The sequence below is a fragment of the Hylobates moloch genome, unplaced genomic scaffold (assembly GCF_009828535.3).
Source record: "Hylobates moloch isolate HMO894 unplaced genomic scaffold, HMol_V3 SCAFFOLD_19, whole genome shotgun sequence".
Classification (NCBI taxonomy): Eukaryota; Metazoa; Chordata; class Mammalia; order Primates; family Hylobatidae; genus Hylobates; species Hylobates moloch.
Window position 1 is genome coordinate 49,397,694 of NW_026652294.1, and position 14,159 is coordinate 49,411,852.

Below are 14,159 nucleotides of genomic sequence, written 5' to 3' on the forward strand. Positions count from 1 at the left end.
GGAGAATCGCTTGAACCCGGGAGGTGGAGGTTGCAGTGAGCCAAGATGGCACCACTGCACCCCAGCCTGGGCAACAGAGCAAGACTCCGCCTCAAAAATAAATAAGTATAACAACAACAATCAAATTGATGGTATTGGTTAAACCTAGTGTTTTCTGAATGGCTAATTCAGGTTTTGAAAGGCCAGTGATCCTATGCAAACAGCAACATTAATTTCAGAGTAGAATATAAGGTCAAGGAGGCATGAATCGTGCAATGTAACTTTCTCCACCGCCCACATTTTCTGCCCAGTAATTTGTGTGGCTTCCGCCTAGAGCTGCTGCCTTTTCATCTTCTTCACCCTTCTTGGGGATAAAGGCATTTGGCCCCAGGTATCAAGTTTTATGGCTCAAGCAAGAGCATAAAGAGAAGCTTTCAAATACATCTGAATAGCATAATTTATAGCCAAGAGAGAAAGTAATAAAGTTTTCCTGTTCTGGGTTTGTCTTCTCTGAGAGAAAAGGTGCTGGATAAATCCTCCCTTTTGTGCAATTTGGAAAAATAGTCACTCTTTAGCTGCCTTAGAGCAAAGACCAGTCTTCTGCCTGGGGCAGGAGTGATTTAATAGTATCCAGAAAGGGGCTAAAATTCACTGAAAATTTAATGTTTCTCGGGCTCATCTCCATCAAAGACAACAGCTATAAGGCAAACTTGATTCCTCCAGGAACTGAGGTTTAAGTTGGAATAACTAGGCAGAAAGGTCTAAGTTGAGTGGAAAGGATCCAGGCTAACTGCTGAAGAATTTGTCAATAGTGTGCAATTCATTAAAATCCAAATCACAGCTACTTTCCAATCCTAAATAGCTTCTGCGGTGCAACCACCCATCCAGTTAAGTCTTCATGCATTTTTAGAACATGGCAGCTTTCACTCAGATTAACCACCCACATTTTATTGCTTTAACGAAGTCAAAACTAAATTGACTTCTGAAATGATGTCCTCTCAGGCAAAGCCCCAACTCTTGCTTCTTATTTAATCAGGGGAAAGTATCATCACAGTTAATTTCTCATTTTAAAGACTGTTGGTAGGAATTAGGCTTTTAATTCAGCTGTTTAAGGTTGAAATAGAGCAGGTAAGGTCATTCCACCAGTATTTCAAAATACAAGTTGTAATTTATCGAATCGAGGATGTTTTTAATGGCAAAAGTTTGAATTTCAGGGTTTTTTTGTTTTTTGTTGTTGTTATTTTTGTTTGTTTCTGTTGAGATGGAGTCTCGCTCTGTTGCCCAGGCTGGAGTGCAGTGGCACGATCTCAGCTCACTGCAATCTCCGCCTCCCCAGTTCAAGTGATTTCCGGGTAATTTTTGTATTTTTAGTAGAGACAGGGTTTCACCATGTTGGCCAGGCTGGTCTCGAACTCCTGATCTCAAGGATCCGCCTGCCTCTGCCTCCCAAAGTGCTAGGATTACAGGCGTGAGCCACCGCGCCTGGCCTGAATTTAAGTTTAAATAATGCAACTCCATTTATGCAATATAATTTTTAGCCCTCTTGCTAAAATCAGGTGGGTGGTTGTATAGTGTGCTTTGTCATCGTGGAGAAAAATCATTAAAAGGAACCATTTAGATCCACCCAGTGCTTTAGTTTGTCTAATTAATACAGATGTTCTTCAGACTGAGCAAACTCTGTATGGAACTTACAGCACTGACAAAAAGGAGGAATTAATTCACTTAACATTCTTTAAAACATCAAATTTGAAGAATTACCAGACAAAAACACCAGGTTTTAGTGACAGAGCCAAGTTGGCAGAAAGCTATCTATTTCATCAAATGAGGGATGTTACTTGTAGTAAAAGCCTCTACAAACCGCCAGCTTCATCACTGCGTTCTGGCCCTAGACCACGTCCAAGACCCATGCAGCCGTGAGCAGGGCTGTGGCCTGGCTGCCCCCAGGCAGAGCAGTCCTGGTGATGGATGGCAGTTGCCGCAGAAGTGGAATCAGTTGTGCAGCAATCTGGCTAAAAACAAAGCATCGATGTGTTAAGATCCATCCATTTTACATGTGTAGACTCACCCTCTGGACTCCCTAATTAGCATAGCGAAATGAGAACTGAGACATGGCAAGGAGTTTGGCTGAGTCTGTTCAGGAAAAGTTGAGCTCGATAGCAGTCGTGACAGTTTTCTGCTGTTACAGAAAAATAGGATTTGGTACCTGAATTAGCTGGACACGTTGATCCAATTCACTAGTTAAATTCACAGTTGCTTGCTTTTCTCTGTAGAGAGATATTTCTCTAAAGCATTTTGGGGGTGATACAAAGTTGGCAGTAAGTCATCAAAACTTCTTCCATGTCAGACCTGAGATTCTGTACGAAATTGAAGCATCAAACACAGTGAAATTCCTTTGCAACATCTGCCTAATAGGCTACAGAAGCGGAATCTGGTATAACTTCCTGTGTTATACCAGACTTTTACTGAAAAAAATAATATAGCTGGGGAACATGGCTCGACTCACTGCAAATCTATGTAATGATAATCCATGTCATCAAAAAAGCGTTTTTCTTTATATGTAATCTGCCATCTAGAACCTCCAAAACAACTATTTAAAATATAGGAACTATCAATGCCCTCTACAAACAGATTTGTAACTGAGAAGGCATCAGATTGCTCTTCATCCTGTTAGAAGGAATTCACGCATTTAAATTAAGTTTGTATAGTCCATGAAACTGCTTCTGGACGAGTGACTGGTGGTCCTTGTTATCTCTCTCCATGCAGTGGCACGTGCGGTTTATGGGCAAGTGTTTTGGAGTCAAAATGTTTGCATTTGCATCTGGGCCCCATTTATTTGCTGTCTACCTTTGGCCAAGTAAAGCATCTCTGTGCCTCAGTTTCCTCATCTGTACAACGGGGAGAAACAGATCCTACCTGCTGGGATTGCTGTGAGAACTCAATGATAAAACATACGTCCAGCCTTTAGGACAGTCCCTGCCACTGTGGCCACTCAATTAATTATCGCATTATTATTCCTAGTACATGAGAGCAGCAGGTAATGAGGAGATGGGACTAGAAAACTTTGTTTTCTTTGTCTTAAGGTTGTCCTCCCAAAACATCTTTTTTTCTTTACAAAAATCAGAGTTGTATTTTATTGACTGACTGATTGATTGATTATCGAGATGGGGTCTTACCGTGTTGCCCAGGCTGAAGTGTACTGGTGCATTCATAGGTCACTGCAACCTCAAACTCCTGGGCTCAAGTGATCCTCTGACCCCAGCCTCCCAAGTAGCTGTGACTACAGGCACACGCCACTATGCCTGGCTAATTTTTTACTTTTTTTGTTTTTGTTTTTGTTTTGTTTTGTTGTTGTTGTTGTTTTGAGACAGAGTTTCGCCCTTGTTGCCCAGGCCGGAGTGCAATGGCACGATCTCAGCTCACGGCAACCTCCGCCTCCCGGGTTCAAGCAATTCTCCTGCCTCAGCCTCCCAAGTAGCTGGGATTACAGACATGCGCCACCATGCCTGGCTAATTTTGTGTTTTTAGTAGAGACGGGGTTTCTCCATGTTGGTCAGGCTGGTCTTGAACTCCTGACCTCAGGTGATCCACCAGCCTTGGCCTCCCAAAGTACTGGGGTTACAGGCATGAGCCACCACACCTGGCCATTTTTTTACTTTTTATGGAGACGAGGTCTTGCTTTGTTGCCCAGGCTGGTCTTGAACTCCTAGGCTCAAGTGATCCTCCCGCCTTGGCCTCCCAAAGTGCTAGGATTACAGACATGAGCCACAGCACCCAGCCCAGAGTTGTATTTTTTAGAATCTCTAACATAAATGCAGGTACAAATACTTTTACAACACTCTGAGTTTCAAAGCAAAATGCCAAATGGAAAAAGATGAAGAATCAGACAGCATTCACCAAGCCAGAGACAGGCTTTATCTCCAGAAGGACGTGGAAAATTCAGGCAGTGAGTCAAGACCTGGCTGGGTCTCACGTGCAGTCAGCTCAGAAATCCCACATCATGAACGCTAGTGTAGGGTGAGGTATGAACCTAGTGGAGTTACATGTTCTTAGTTACATGTTGAGAATTGTATATATACCCTTAAGACCCAGAACAGCTAGCAGGCCCGGCGAGTGCAGAGGCACAGGGACATTTGGGGAGCTGCGGTGGCCTCCAAGGCCTGCCTGCTGTCAAGACCTCTCCCAGCCCCACCCTGAGTTGGAGAGGAGCCGCCTCTCCTTTCCAGGACACGAAGGGGCATCCAGAGGCCACTGTGCTATGGGGTTCTGGCACCTGGAGTCCTAATGAGCTCCCTACCCTAGGGCCAGACGTGCGGGAAGCAAGCGTCCCCTCTCCTGCCCTCTGCTCTCACCTGGAGCTTGGGCATGGTTCTCTGAGCTATGTGCCAGGAAGACAGATCTGGATGGAGTCCTGTGAACCTGCGTCCAAAATCTTGCCCTTTAAAGCAAAGCCAAGTGTTCTGAAATTATCCTCACTTATTATTGGGTGCAATGTTAGTCATTACGGGGTTCAGGTTTGCGGGAGTGACAAGACTTTTCAGCCGCAGAGTGGATTACTGTGAGGACGGGTCCTTGTAAAACTAAGAAAAAGCAGCACATTCAGATGTTCAGAGACAAACATCTGAAATAACTGTGCTCTCTTTTGGATTGGGAAATATTTACTTGAAGAGCAGCCTGAAAGAGAAATGTGAGGGCAAATCCTAAATCCTCATAATTCACCTAGCAAATAAATTCTTCTGAAGATTTTCTCTGAAAGGCCAAGATTAATGGTTTTCGCGGCAAGTCCCACTGGTGTCCAGGAACTTTCCAAGCTATCTGCCAAGTTAGAAAAAAACACAACAATTTAAGTGGATACTCCCACTTTTTAATAGAGAATCATAATTATCAGCCCAGTTCTGATACATGCTCTCAAGGCAGGGGGGGCTCGGGGTTGTCGCGGAGCCCAGAATGAAGTCTCGGCTCCAAATCCTGGTGCTATCACTTTATAACCCCATAAATGTGAGCGGGCAACTTCTCTGAACTCAGTTTCCTCGTCAGTAAAATGGAATCCTTGCCAGTCTCACCAGGTAGATAGGTGGGTGGAAACCCTGGATGTAGAACAGGCTTTAGGCAAAGGTTAATCCCCAGGCCTTCCTCTGCTTGTGAACCCTCCTCCCAACACCGCCAGCCACTCCAGGGCTAGTGTCTCCATAAGAACACTGCTTGACCAAAGACACTTGTATTTGAGATGTAAGAGTGGTTAGAATTTGGCTGGGCGCAGTGGCTCATGCCTGTGATCCCAGCACTTTGGGAGACCGAGGAAAGCGATCACCTGAGGTTGGGAGTTTGAAACCAGCCTGGCCAACATGGCGAAACCCTGTCTCTACTAAAAATACAAAAATTAGCTGGGTGTGGTGGCATATGCCTGTAATCCCAGCTACTCGGGAAGCTGAGGTATGAGAATCGCTTGAACCCGGGAGGAGGAGGTTGCGGTGAGCCGAGATTGTGCCACTGCACTCCAGCCTGGGCGACAGAGTGAAACCATGTCTCGACAACAACAACAAAAAAAGTGGTTATAATTTGATTATTAAAAATTTTAACGATTTGATCATCAGTGAAGTCATCCGTTTATCCAGTACCTATGGGGATGTTAGCAAATACATTGAACTGTCCCCCACGTCCCAGGGTGTATGATACCAGGGCGAACTGGTGTACTCATCCATTGCTTATTCATTCAGCACTTCATTTATACATGTTTACCTGCCGGGTAATGGGGAACCAGAATACAAAACACACAGGGCCTGCCCTCCAGGGCTCCCAGCCTGGTGGGTGAGCAGGATTCCAATAAGGGCAGATAGTGCAATGCACGCCCTGACCAAGGTAAGTTCTAAGAGCTTGTGGGCAGGGCCAGGTGGAGTGAAAATCCTGAAGGACAGGGGTTTAACCAGGTGAAGAGGGCAAGAAAGATGTGCCTGGCAGCAGGTACTGAGTGTGCAAAGGAACGGAGGAGAGGGAGCAAGGAAGACAGGGAGAGACAGACAGATATCGAGGAGCTACAAATAATTTAGGGCCTTGTGCTCCAAGTGTCCCCAGGCAAGTAGCAGAAACCATCATCTGAGAGCTTCTTAGAAATGCAGAACCTCAGGCCCCAATCCAGACTGACTGGCTCAGAACCTGCATTGAAGAAGATCTCAGGGATATTCCTATGTACATTTGAGTTTCAGAAGTTCTGGTTTAGGGCCAGGCATGGTGGCTCATGCCTGTAATCCCAGCACTTTGGGAGGCCAAGTTGGGTTGATCACTTGAGGTCAGGAGTTCGAGACCAGCCTGGTAAACATGGTGAAACCCCATCTCTACTAAAAATGCAAAAATTAGCCAGATGTAGTGGTGCGCACCTGTAATCCCATCTACTCGGGAGGCTGAGGCAGGAGAATCGCTTGAACCCAGAAGGCAGAGGTTGCAGTGAGCTGAGATCACGCAACTGCGCTCCACACTCCAGCCTGGGCGACAGAGCAAGACTCCATCTCAAAAGAGAGAGAGAGAGAAAGAGAGAAGCTCTGGTTTCTGGTTTAGGGTCAGGCTACAAATTAGGAAATATAAAGTTGAGGCCCCACAGGTAGGCAAGGATCAGGCCCCCAAGGGCCTTAAATGTCATGCTGGAGGCGACGGGGCATCAGTCCTGGAAGGGCTCTACATAGGAAAGTGATGCAATCAGATTGGCATTTTTGAAAGCTGACTCTGGCTGCAGCATGGAGAAGGGCCAGCTGAGAGTGTGAGGGTGGCCAGACACAGCCAAGAGACCAGACAAGTAGCAGTTGCAGGGGACTGGGGGAGAAATGAGAAGGGCTTGAGCGGGAGCAAAAGCAGAGGGAAGAGGGCCAGGTGCAGTGGTTCACACCTGTAAGGAATCCTAGCACTTTGGGAGGCTGAGATGGAGGATTGCTTGAGGCCGGGAGTTCAAGGCCAGCCTGGTCAACATAGCAAGACCCCATCTCTATTTAAAAAAAAAAAAAGCAGAGGGAATGGGAAGAGGGAGTGGGCTTGAGGGCCATTTAAGAAGTAAAGCTGGCAGAACTTGGTGACTTGGATATAGGGATAAGGAGGAAAGAGGAATCAAAGAGAACTCAGGAATCTGGCCGAGGAAACCAGGCCAGTGGAGGTTGCCTCTGCCAAGGCTGAGGAAGCAAGGAGACTGTGGGCCCCCTTTTGCGGTATTGTCTTTGAGATGCAGGCAGGGCAGCCAGGTGGCAATGCCAGGAAGCACCTGGGGACCCAGGTCTCCTGCCCAACAGAGCACTCCCCTTCCTCCCAGAGCACTTGCTGGTAGGATCCAAGGGCCTGCAGTGAGTAAGAGGTGGCTGAAATGGCAAGAATGTCTCCCCTGAAAGAGTGGATGGAGTAAGAAGAGAGATGTTGGGGGAACTTTGGGAGATAACAATGGTAAAGAGAAGAATGAGTGAAGACAGCTAGAGAGAGAAAAATGATCCCGAGAAATAGGAGCCACTCCAGAGGCCACTGAGGAAGAAAGAAGTGGATAATATTCACTCGAATCCTCTGTAGCATGGCACTAAGGACTGAGACCCCTCCACGATAGGTAATGGTTTTCTTTTCTTCTTCTTTTTTTTTTCGAGATGGAGTCTTGCTCTGTCACCCAGGCTGGAGTGCAATAGCCCGATCGCGGCTCACTGAGACCTCCGCCTCCCGGGTTCAAGCGATTCTTCTGCCTCAGCCTCCTGAATAGCTAAGACTACAGGCATGCACCACCACGCCTGGCTAATTTTGTGTTTTTAGTAGAGATGGGGTTTCTCCCTGTTGGCCAGGCTGGTATTGAACTCCTGACCTCAGGTAATCCGCCCACTTCAGTCTCCCAAAGTGCTGGGATTTACAAGCGTGAGCCACCACGCCCAGCCTTAGGTGATAGTTTTCAGCTGGATGGATGGCTACAACTGTGGATTTTAGACTTGGAACTGATTTTAGCTGCAGCATCTCCCAAACTTTTCTGACAATAAAAATCATCAGGGACGTTCTTCATAAAAATAAAAATTCCTGCTTCCTGTCCCTGACCCACAGCATCAGAATCTCCAGTAAAGGGGCCTGCAAAACGATTTTTGAACAAGAACAACAGGTGATTCTCATCACCAGGGTTTGGGCAGCTGTCTCAGAGCCTTGCTTTTCCAAACATTAACATTCATGAGAAACACCTGGGGCTCTTGAGCAACTACAGATTCTGATTCAGAAGGTCTGGGTGGGCTGAGATCCAGCATTGCTAAGAAGTCCCAGGTGACGTCAGTGTGGCTGGTCTGTGAACGACCTTTGAAGGAGCAAGGCTAGAAAAAACACCCGTCTCATTTTGCAGGTGAGGAAACAGGTTCTGGGCAGGTAGGCCATTGATTCAAGGTGACCCAGATGGTTAGTGGCAAAGCTGAGATTTGTCAGGCGTGAGGGGGTAGCTCTGACTCATGACTCCATCAGGCACCCGTATTCTGCCTCCAGCGAGGTTAGCAGTTTGAGTGTGAGGTTAGTGAACAGATCATCATCTTCAACGAGACATCTCTCTTGTTTACCTGCTTTTCACCCAGCTTGATTTTTCTCCCTTCCCATGATCCTGCCTGGATCTGTCTCCTTTCTTTCTCTTTTCCCAAGCTTCCCCTCCGCAGCAGAAAGGCCAGATCAGGGCATGACTACAGCCTGCTAGCGGGGGCAGCTGGAGGATTGAGGGAGAGAGCCTTACCCAAGTGAGACCCTGCGGGGCGCCATCTGTTGCTACCAGCACAGCTCGTTAGGCTGGCAGTGGGAGACGAGAAAGGCCCCAGAGCTTCCACACGGCAGCCTCAGGACATTCTCCGGGATCTTACGGGGAAAAGAACTTCCTGACATCTGTCAGGGACGCTGGAGACTGTTGGCTGGAACAGGGTGTGATGCTGGTGCCGCTTCCCTTGGTTAACTCCTCAGTGACGCTGAGATCTAGGCCAGGTGCCTCCTGGGCAGGAGCCAGGCCTGCTGCTCCTATGACATTGGAGAACAATTTTTGAGTTTGGATTCATTCTCAGACGTCTGTATGTCCTTCCCCCCACCGCCAGTGCTGCTTCCTGACTGCTCTTTTTCTTTTGTGCAGGTGGCAACAGCAAGTACCCCCTGTTCTGTGTTGAATACACCCCTTACTGCTCCATCTTCGCTTTCTCCCCTGTCCTGCAGCCCAACACCAATTACTGCTGCCTCCTCCTGCCACTAGTGCCACCTGCCTCCCCAGTGGCCCAGGAACCTCCCCGCTGTCTCCCTCTGGTTACCGTTCCCTCCTTCGCAAGCACCGCTTCCGCCTCCCCAGACCCCGTGCCCGAGTCCCCGGCCGTGCTGTGCTACTTCCCCATCTCCTACCCCACTCCAGCTGAGACCCCTGTGCTGTGCCTGCAGAGCCCCCGAAGGCCCAGTAGGATTTACCTCATGTGGTAAGTCACTCTTGCAAGGCACACAGCACAGCAGAGTCAGGGAGAGGGGACTTCGGGCTTCCGGAAGGCAGGTGCACGGGAGAGGGACCAGAGGCAACGCCAAGAACAATACCAGGCGGTGTGGTGTTCGGGGGAGCAGGAAGACGGGACAGCGTGGCCACTGCACTGGGGCTCCACCTTCTAGCGCCAAAGGAGCGAGCGACCAATAAAATCCCATCCTCTCCGGAGACTCATTTGATTTCTTACCTCCTGTAGCTGGCACGCTGGGCAACGTCACCCCCAGAAACCAAACAGGCTCTCCTAATGCGTCTGATCATACCCTTGGCTGTGTGAATGTGCACACGCCGAAGCCTCCCTGAGCGGTGGCACTGGGGGCAGGCCGTTCTGAAGGCACACACTGGAACCGAAACCCATTCAGAACCACTCGGAGGAGGAACAAATGAAAGGGCTCAGCCGATGTTTACATTCCCTTTCCTGCCTACTTATTAGGCATCACATTTCCTAAAATCAGAAATCGCACCCCTGAGTTCCAAAATAAAACATATTTATGGTACATAATTAAGCTTTCATTAAGCTCTCCTCTGGGTATGTGAGACAACACACATTTCTCACACACTCAAATAGGCAAATAGACGCGACCTATTATTTGTGACTGCACAGAAAGCTGCCTATTACCCCAAGGCAACATTGGCTTCTGCGATTAAGCTGTAATTCTTCCCAGGATCCAAAGAAAGCACATTTTTTTCAAAGAGTTGTCTCTCCAGGGGATCTTGGCATCTCCTAGGCACCAGGGATCCCAGTCAAGGTAATGTGGGGCGGGATAAGAGTTCCGGAACTGTACTTCCCTTTTATGCTTCCTTTTCGACTTTGTCTATCAAGAACTATCTGTGGATGACAAGTGATGGGAGGAGCCGAACGTGAACAGTTGAATGGACTTGGTTCTCAGTTGTCAGGGTCTTGTACAAATATGAGATTTCTACCTTTTTTTCCCCCTTTCCTGGTCAAATTAAGAACTATTCAGTCAACAATCACAGTTTCCCAGCATTGTCAAGAGAACAGAGGCAGATGCCTTTCATCTAAACAGCTGTTTGGTTTCTTTAAAACTGGAGGCATCACCTTGTTCAGTTCCTGGAAGTAGGGGAGTCTGTATGTTGTCCAAAGCAAACCAAAGTCTTCCCCAAATTCACTGATAAACAGGATATTGAGTTACCTGGCAGTGAAACTCCTGAACACAAACCCCTTTGTTTTCTGTAAGGCAAAGGGCTTGTCCTGCTACCTGAAAAGGAAGGTAATTTCATCGTCCAGTGTAAATAGGACTTGGTCTTCCTGCAGATTATGAATCCATGACATGGTGAAGACCCATCCTAGCCCCCAAAGGTCTGAAATTCGATTCACTTTTCATGTGAGTGAAGTGATGGGAACTTGGTATACAAATTGAGGGTTCGAAACACTTTTTCTAGACAATGTCGTGCTCTGTTGCCCAGGCTGGAGTGCAGTGGTGCAAACACAGCTCACTGCAGCCTCGACCTCCTGGGGCTCAAATGATCCTCTTGCCTCAGTCTCCCATGTAGCCAGGACCACAGGTATGTGCCAGCACACCCAGCTAATTTTTTTTATTTCTTTTTTTGTAGAGACAGGAGTCTCACTTTGTTGCCCAGGCTGGTCTCAAACTCCTGGGCTCAAGTGATCTTCCTGCCTCAGCCTCCCAAAGTGTTGGGATTACAGACATGAGCCACCATGCCCGGCTGAATGTCAGAATCTCTTTTTGTTTGTTTGTTTGTTTTTGAGATGGAGCCTCACACTGTCACCCAGCCTGGAGGCTGGAGTGCAGCGGTGTGATCCCGGCTCACTGCAACCTCAGCCTCCCAGGTTCAAGCGATTCTCCTGCCTCAGCCTCCGTGGTAGCTGGGATTACAGGTGCATGCCACCATGCCCAACTAATATTTTGTATTTTTAGTAGAGACAGGGTTTCACTATTTTGTCCAGGCTGGTCTCGAACTCCTGACCTCGTGATCCACCCACCTTGGCCTCCCAAAATGCTGGGATTACAGGCGTGAGCCACCATGCCTGGACCTAGAAATTCTTAAACCCATGTACACACAAACTGTGCAATCTAGGTCACCTCATTTGTGACTGCACTTACAGACAGAGAAGAGAAAATACTTTGCAAGGGTTTTGTTTTCCATGGAACCAAAAGGATATCACAGGGAAGAAGTCAGCAGTGCAGCCAAATTAGATTATAATCATCTTTAAGGTCATGAGGCAACGTCTTGCTCATCTTTGTGAACCCTCAAATTATAGTATAGCAAAGGCGCACAGGTATTTGTTGAACAAATCATAATATAAAGAGTTGCTATTTGCCTTTTGGATTTTATAAAAGAAGGGTTGAGGGAGAGAATCAACAAGAACTGCACGGGAATGAAGGCTATTGAATAAGTTATTCCCAACCTGTGAAGTCTGCACAACAATGAGTTTCTGGTCAAATTCAGTTGTCTCATGGGAATGAGTTCAGATTTCCCATTATTATTCTCATTAGTAGTGGTAGTATTCTTTACGGTAGAATAAGCAGCTACCATTATTAGCAGTTAGGCCATTTATGTACATTTTTGCTAAACTTCACAGTAACAAGATGGACCATTTTACAGTTGCAGAAACTGAGGTTAAAGTTGCCAAAGGTCAGAGGATCCTGCCTGCACTAATAGCAGCGATTTCTTCACTGCCAGGCCTAGTAAAACAATCTCCAGTTGTTCAGCTTTATTATTTTAGTTTGCTGAGAACTTGATTAGAGGACACATGGTAATGGTTTTGGCAATCATTTAAGAGATCTGATGCTTTGAAGAAAGCAGTTTTTTTGAACAAGCAAACAAATTAAATAACCTTTTATCTTAAGCCATCTTGGGCGTTCTGCACAACAAAAAAATGTGTTCTAGTTTTGAAGTTCCCCTGTAGTTTGGGCTGAATGCATCTTCTCAAGCCCCACAAATCATACTAATATTTGTCCTGCACGACAAGGCAATTAATACTTGTCCTGCACAACAGTATGAGGCAACGCGTAGACTGGCTGAGAGACGATCCTCATTCTTAAGGAGTGTGCAGGCTAGTTGGAGAGAAAAGACATACTCATTAAGCAATTTTAGAATATTTAAACGCTAAAGGCCATTTTTTTAAAACCCTGAAAGTAAGGGTTTTTTCCAAAGCAGAGCCAGAGCCGACTTGGTGGAATAAACTGGAAACAGACCTCGGAGGACCTTCTGGCTGGTGCAGTCTGGGGAAGAAAGGTCCCATGAGCAGAAGCATCCCTCCCTGTGAAGGTGAATGCAGTGGCGGGGCTCGGTGGCCTCTGGGCAGTGTGAAGTTCTGCTGCCTGGGGTGTGCGGGAAATTTGAATATTCTGCTGGGATTCCTGCTGGAAATCAAAGTGAAATTCTTATCCTCAGGACCTTGGGGCCAGGTCCTGACCTAGACTTGGCCTGAGCCCCACGCCTGCCCCTTCCCTGGCCCTTCTTCTGTTTCTTCCTCTTCTCTCCATGAGTTGGAAAGCAGGAGGCAGGACTTCTGAGAGCTGAGGGGGGCTGAGGTCTCAGGTGATAAGGGAGAAGCCTGTGTTCAAGGAATGCAATTTCTGGTAGTGGGAAAATGCTTCCCTCTTTCCCTCAGTGATGGATCCCTTAGTGTAAAACACCTGATCCCCCCGCTCTCTTTCTGTCTCTCACTCTCTCACCTTCCTCCTCTCACCCCCTTTTTGATCAGCAAAATCATGTCTAATCACCATCCTACACCATCCAAGACTATCTTCTCATTTTCCAGAGAACTTTCACTCTCTCCTTTCACACCTACAACTTCTCTGGGCTCCACCAACTTGCCCCAAGTTGCTCCGACACCACCAGCAGCTTCCCTCTTCTAGTAAGTTCCCTGTGAGGCATGATCCTCTCTGTCTTGGCGTACAGGACCCGCTGCCATGCCCTCCTGGGGCCCGTCAGAAGTAAGTAGACCTAGTCATTGTATTAAATTAGGTTTCATGGGCTGCCAGAAAGAACTTTCATTCCCTTCCTGAATCTGGAGGAAAACTATTCACACAACTACAACTTACACTGTGGAACATGAATCCATTTGCCTCATGTGCCAAAAAAGGCTGTGCTCTCTCACACACAAGTCGGGGGCCTTCCCTGGCTTTATGCCTATGTTACCAGCTGGCTACATCTATTTGTGAAATTTCTAAACTGTCTAAAGAAGATGAGTGAGACAAATGATCTTGGGGAATTTTGTTCAGATATTCACGATGTAACTGCCTTGTAAACCCAAGAACTTGTAGAGATGCATGGAATATACTAGAACTTTTCCTCCACTTTCACGTGCACTGATGCTAAATACATGTGAAGAGGAAACTCAAAACTATATCAATTAGCAACCCAATTCAAAATGTGGATTAAAAAGAAAATGTTCATTGGAAACTAGGTCCACAGTAGCACCCCAGCTACTGTCTTCCTGTGAACATCGTCCCAACACAGTGGAGGGTAGGGGACAGGAAAGAGAAAGGCATGTGGTTCCCAGATGCTTGCAACCTTTCTGTACAGGCATGTTTGCTAATCAACCTGAGGATATAAATATACAGGTATTATACAAAATATGTTGTGATTCAAACCTGGATAAGCACTTGGGAGGCAGGGCCATTGCGTGTCCCAACTGTAGAAGGCTCTTGACAGTGCTACCAGCGGGCACATCTCAACACCTATGGATTGGAACCTAGAAACTTCTTAG

General features: G+C 47.0%; 1 protein-coding gene across 1 annotated transcript in view; it reads left to right on the top strand.

Annotated features, from left to right (window-relative positions):
- Positions 1-5,921: 5,921 nt before the first annotated feature.
- LOC116458445 (probable E3 ubiquitin-protein ligase MARCHF10) overlaps positions 5,922-14,159 on the top strand; it is a 53,203-nt gene continuing 44,965 nt past the window's right edge. Inside the window, exons 1-3 of the mRNA XM_058431154.1 lie at positions 5,922-5,937; positions 9,071-9,382; positions 12,602-12,712. Of these exons, the coding sequence (XP_058287137.1) occupies positions 5,922-5,937; positions 9,071-9,382; positions 12,602-12,712 (439 nt within the window). The remainder of the gene's footprint in view (positions 5,938-9,070; positions 9,383-12,601; positions 12,713-14,159) is intronic.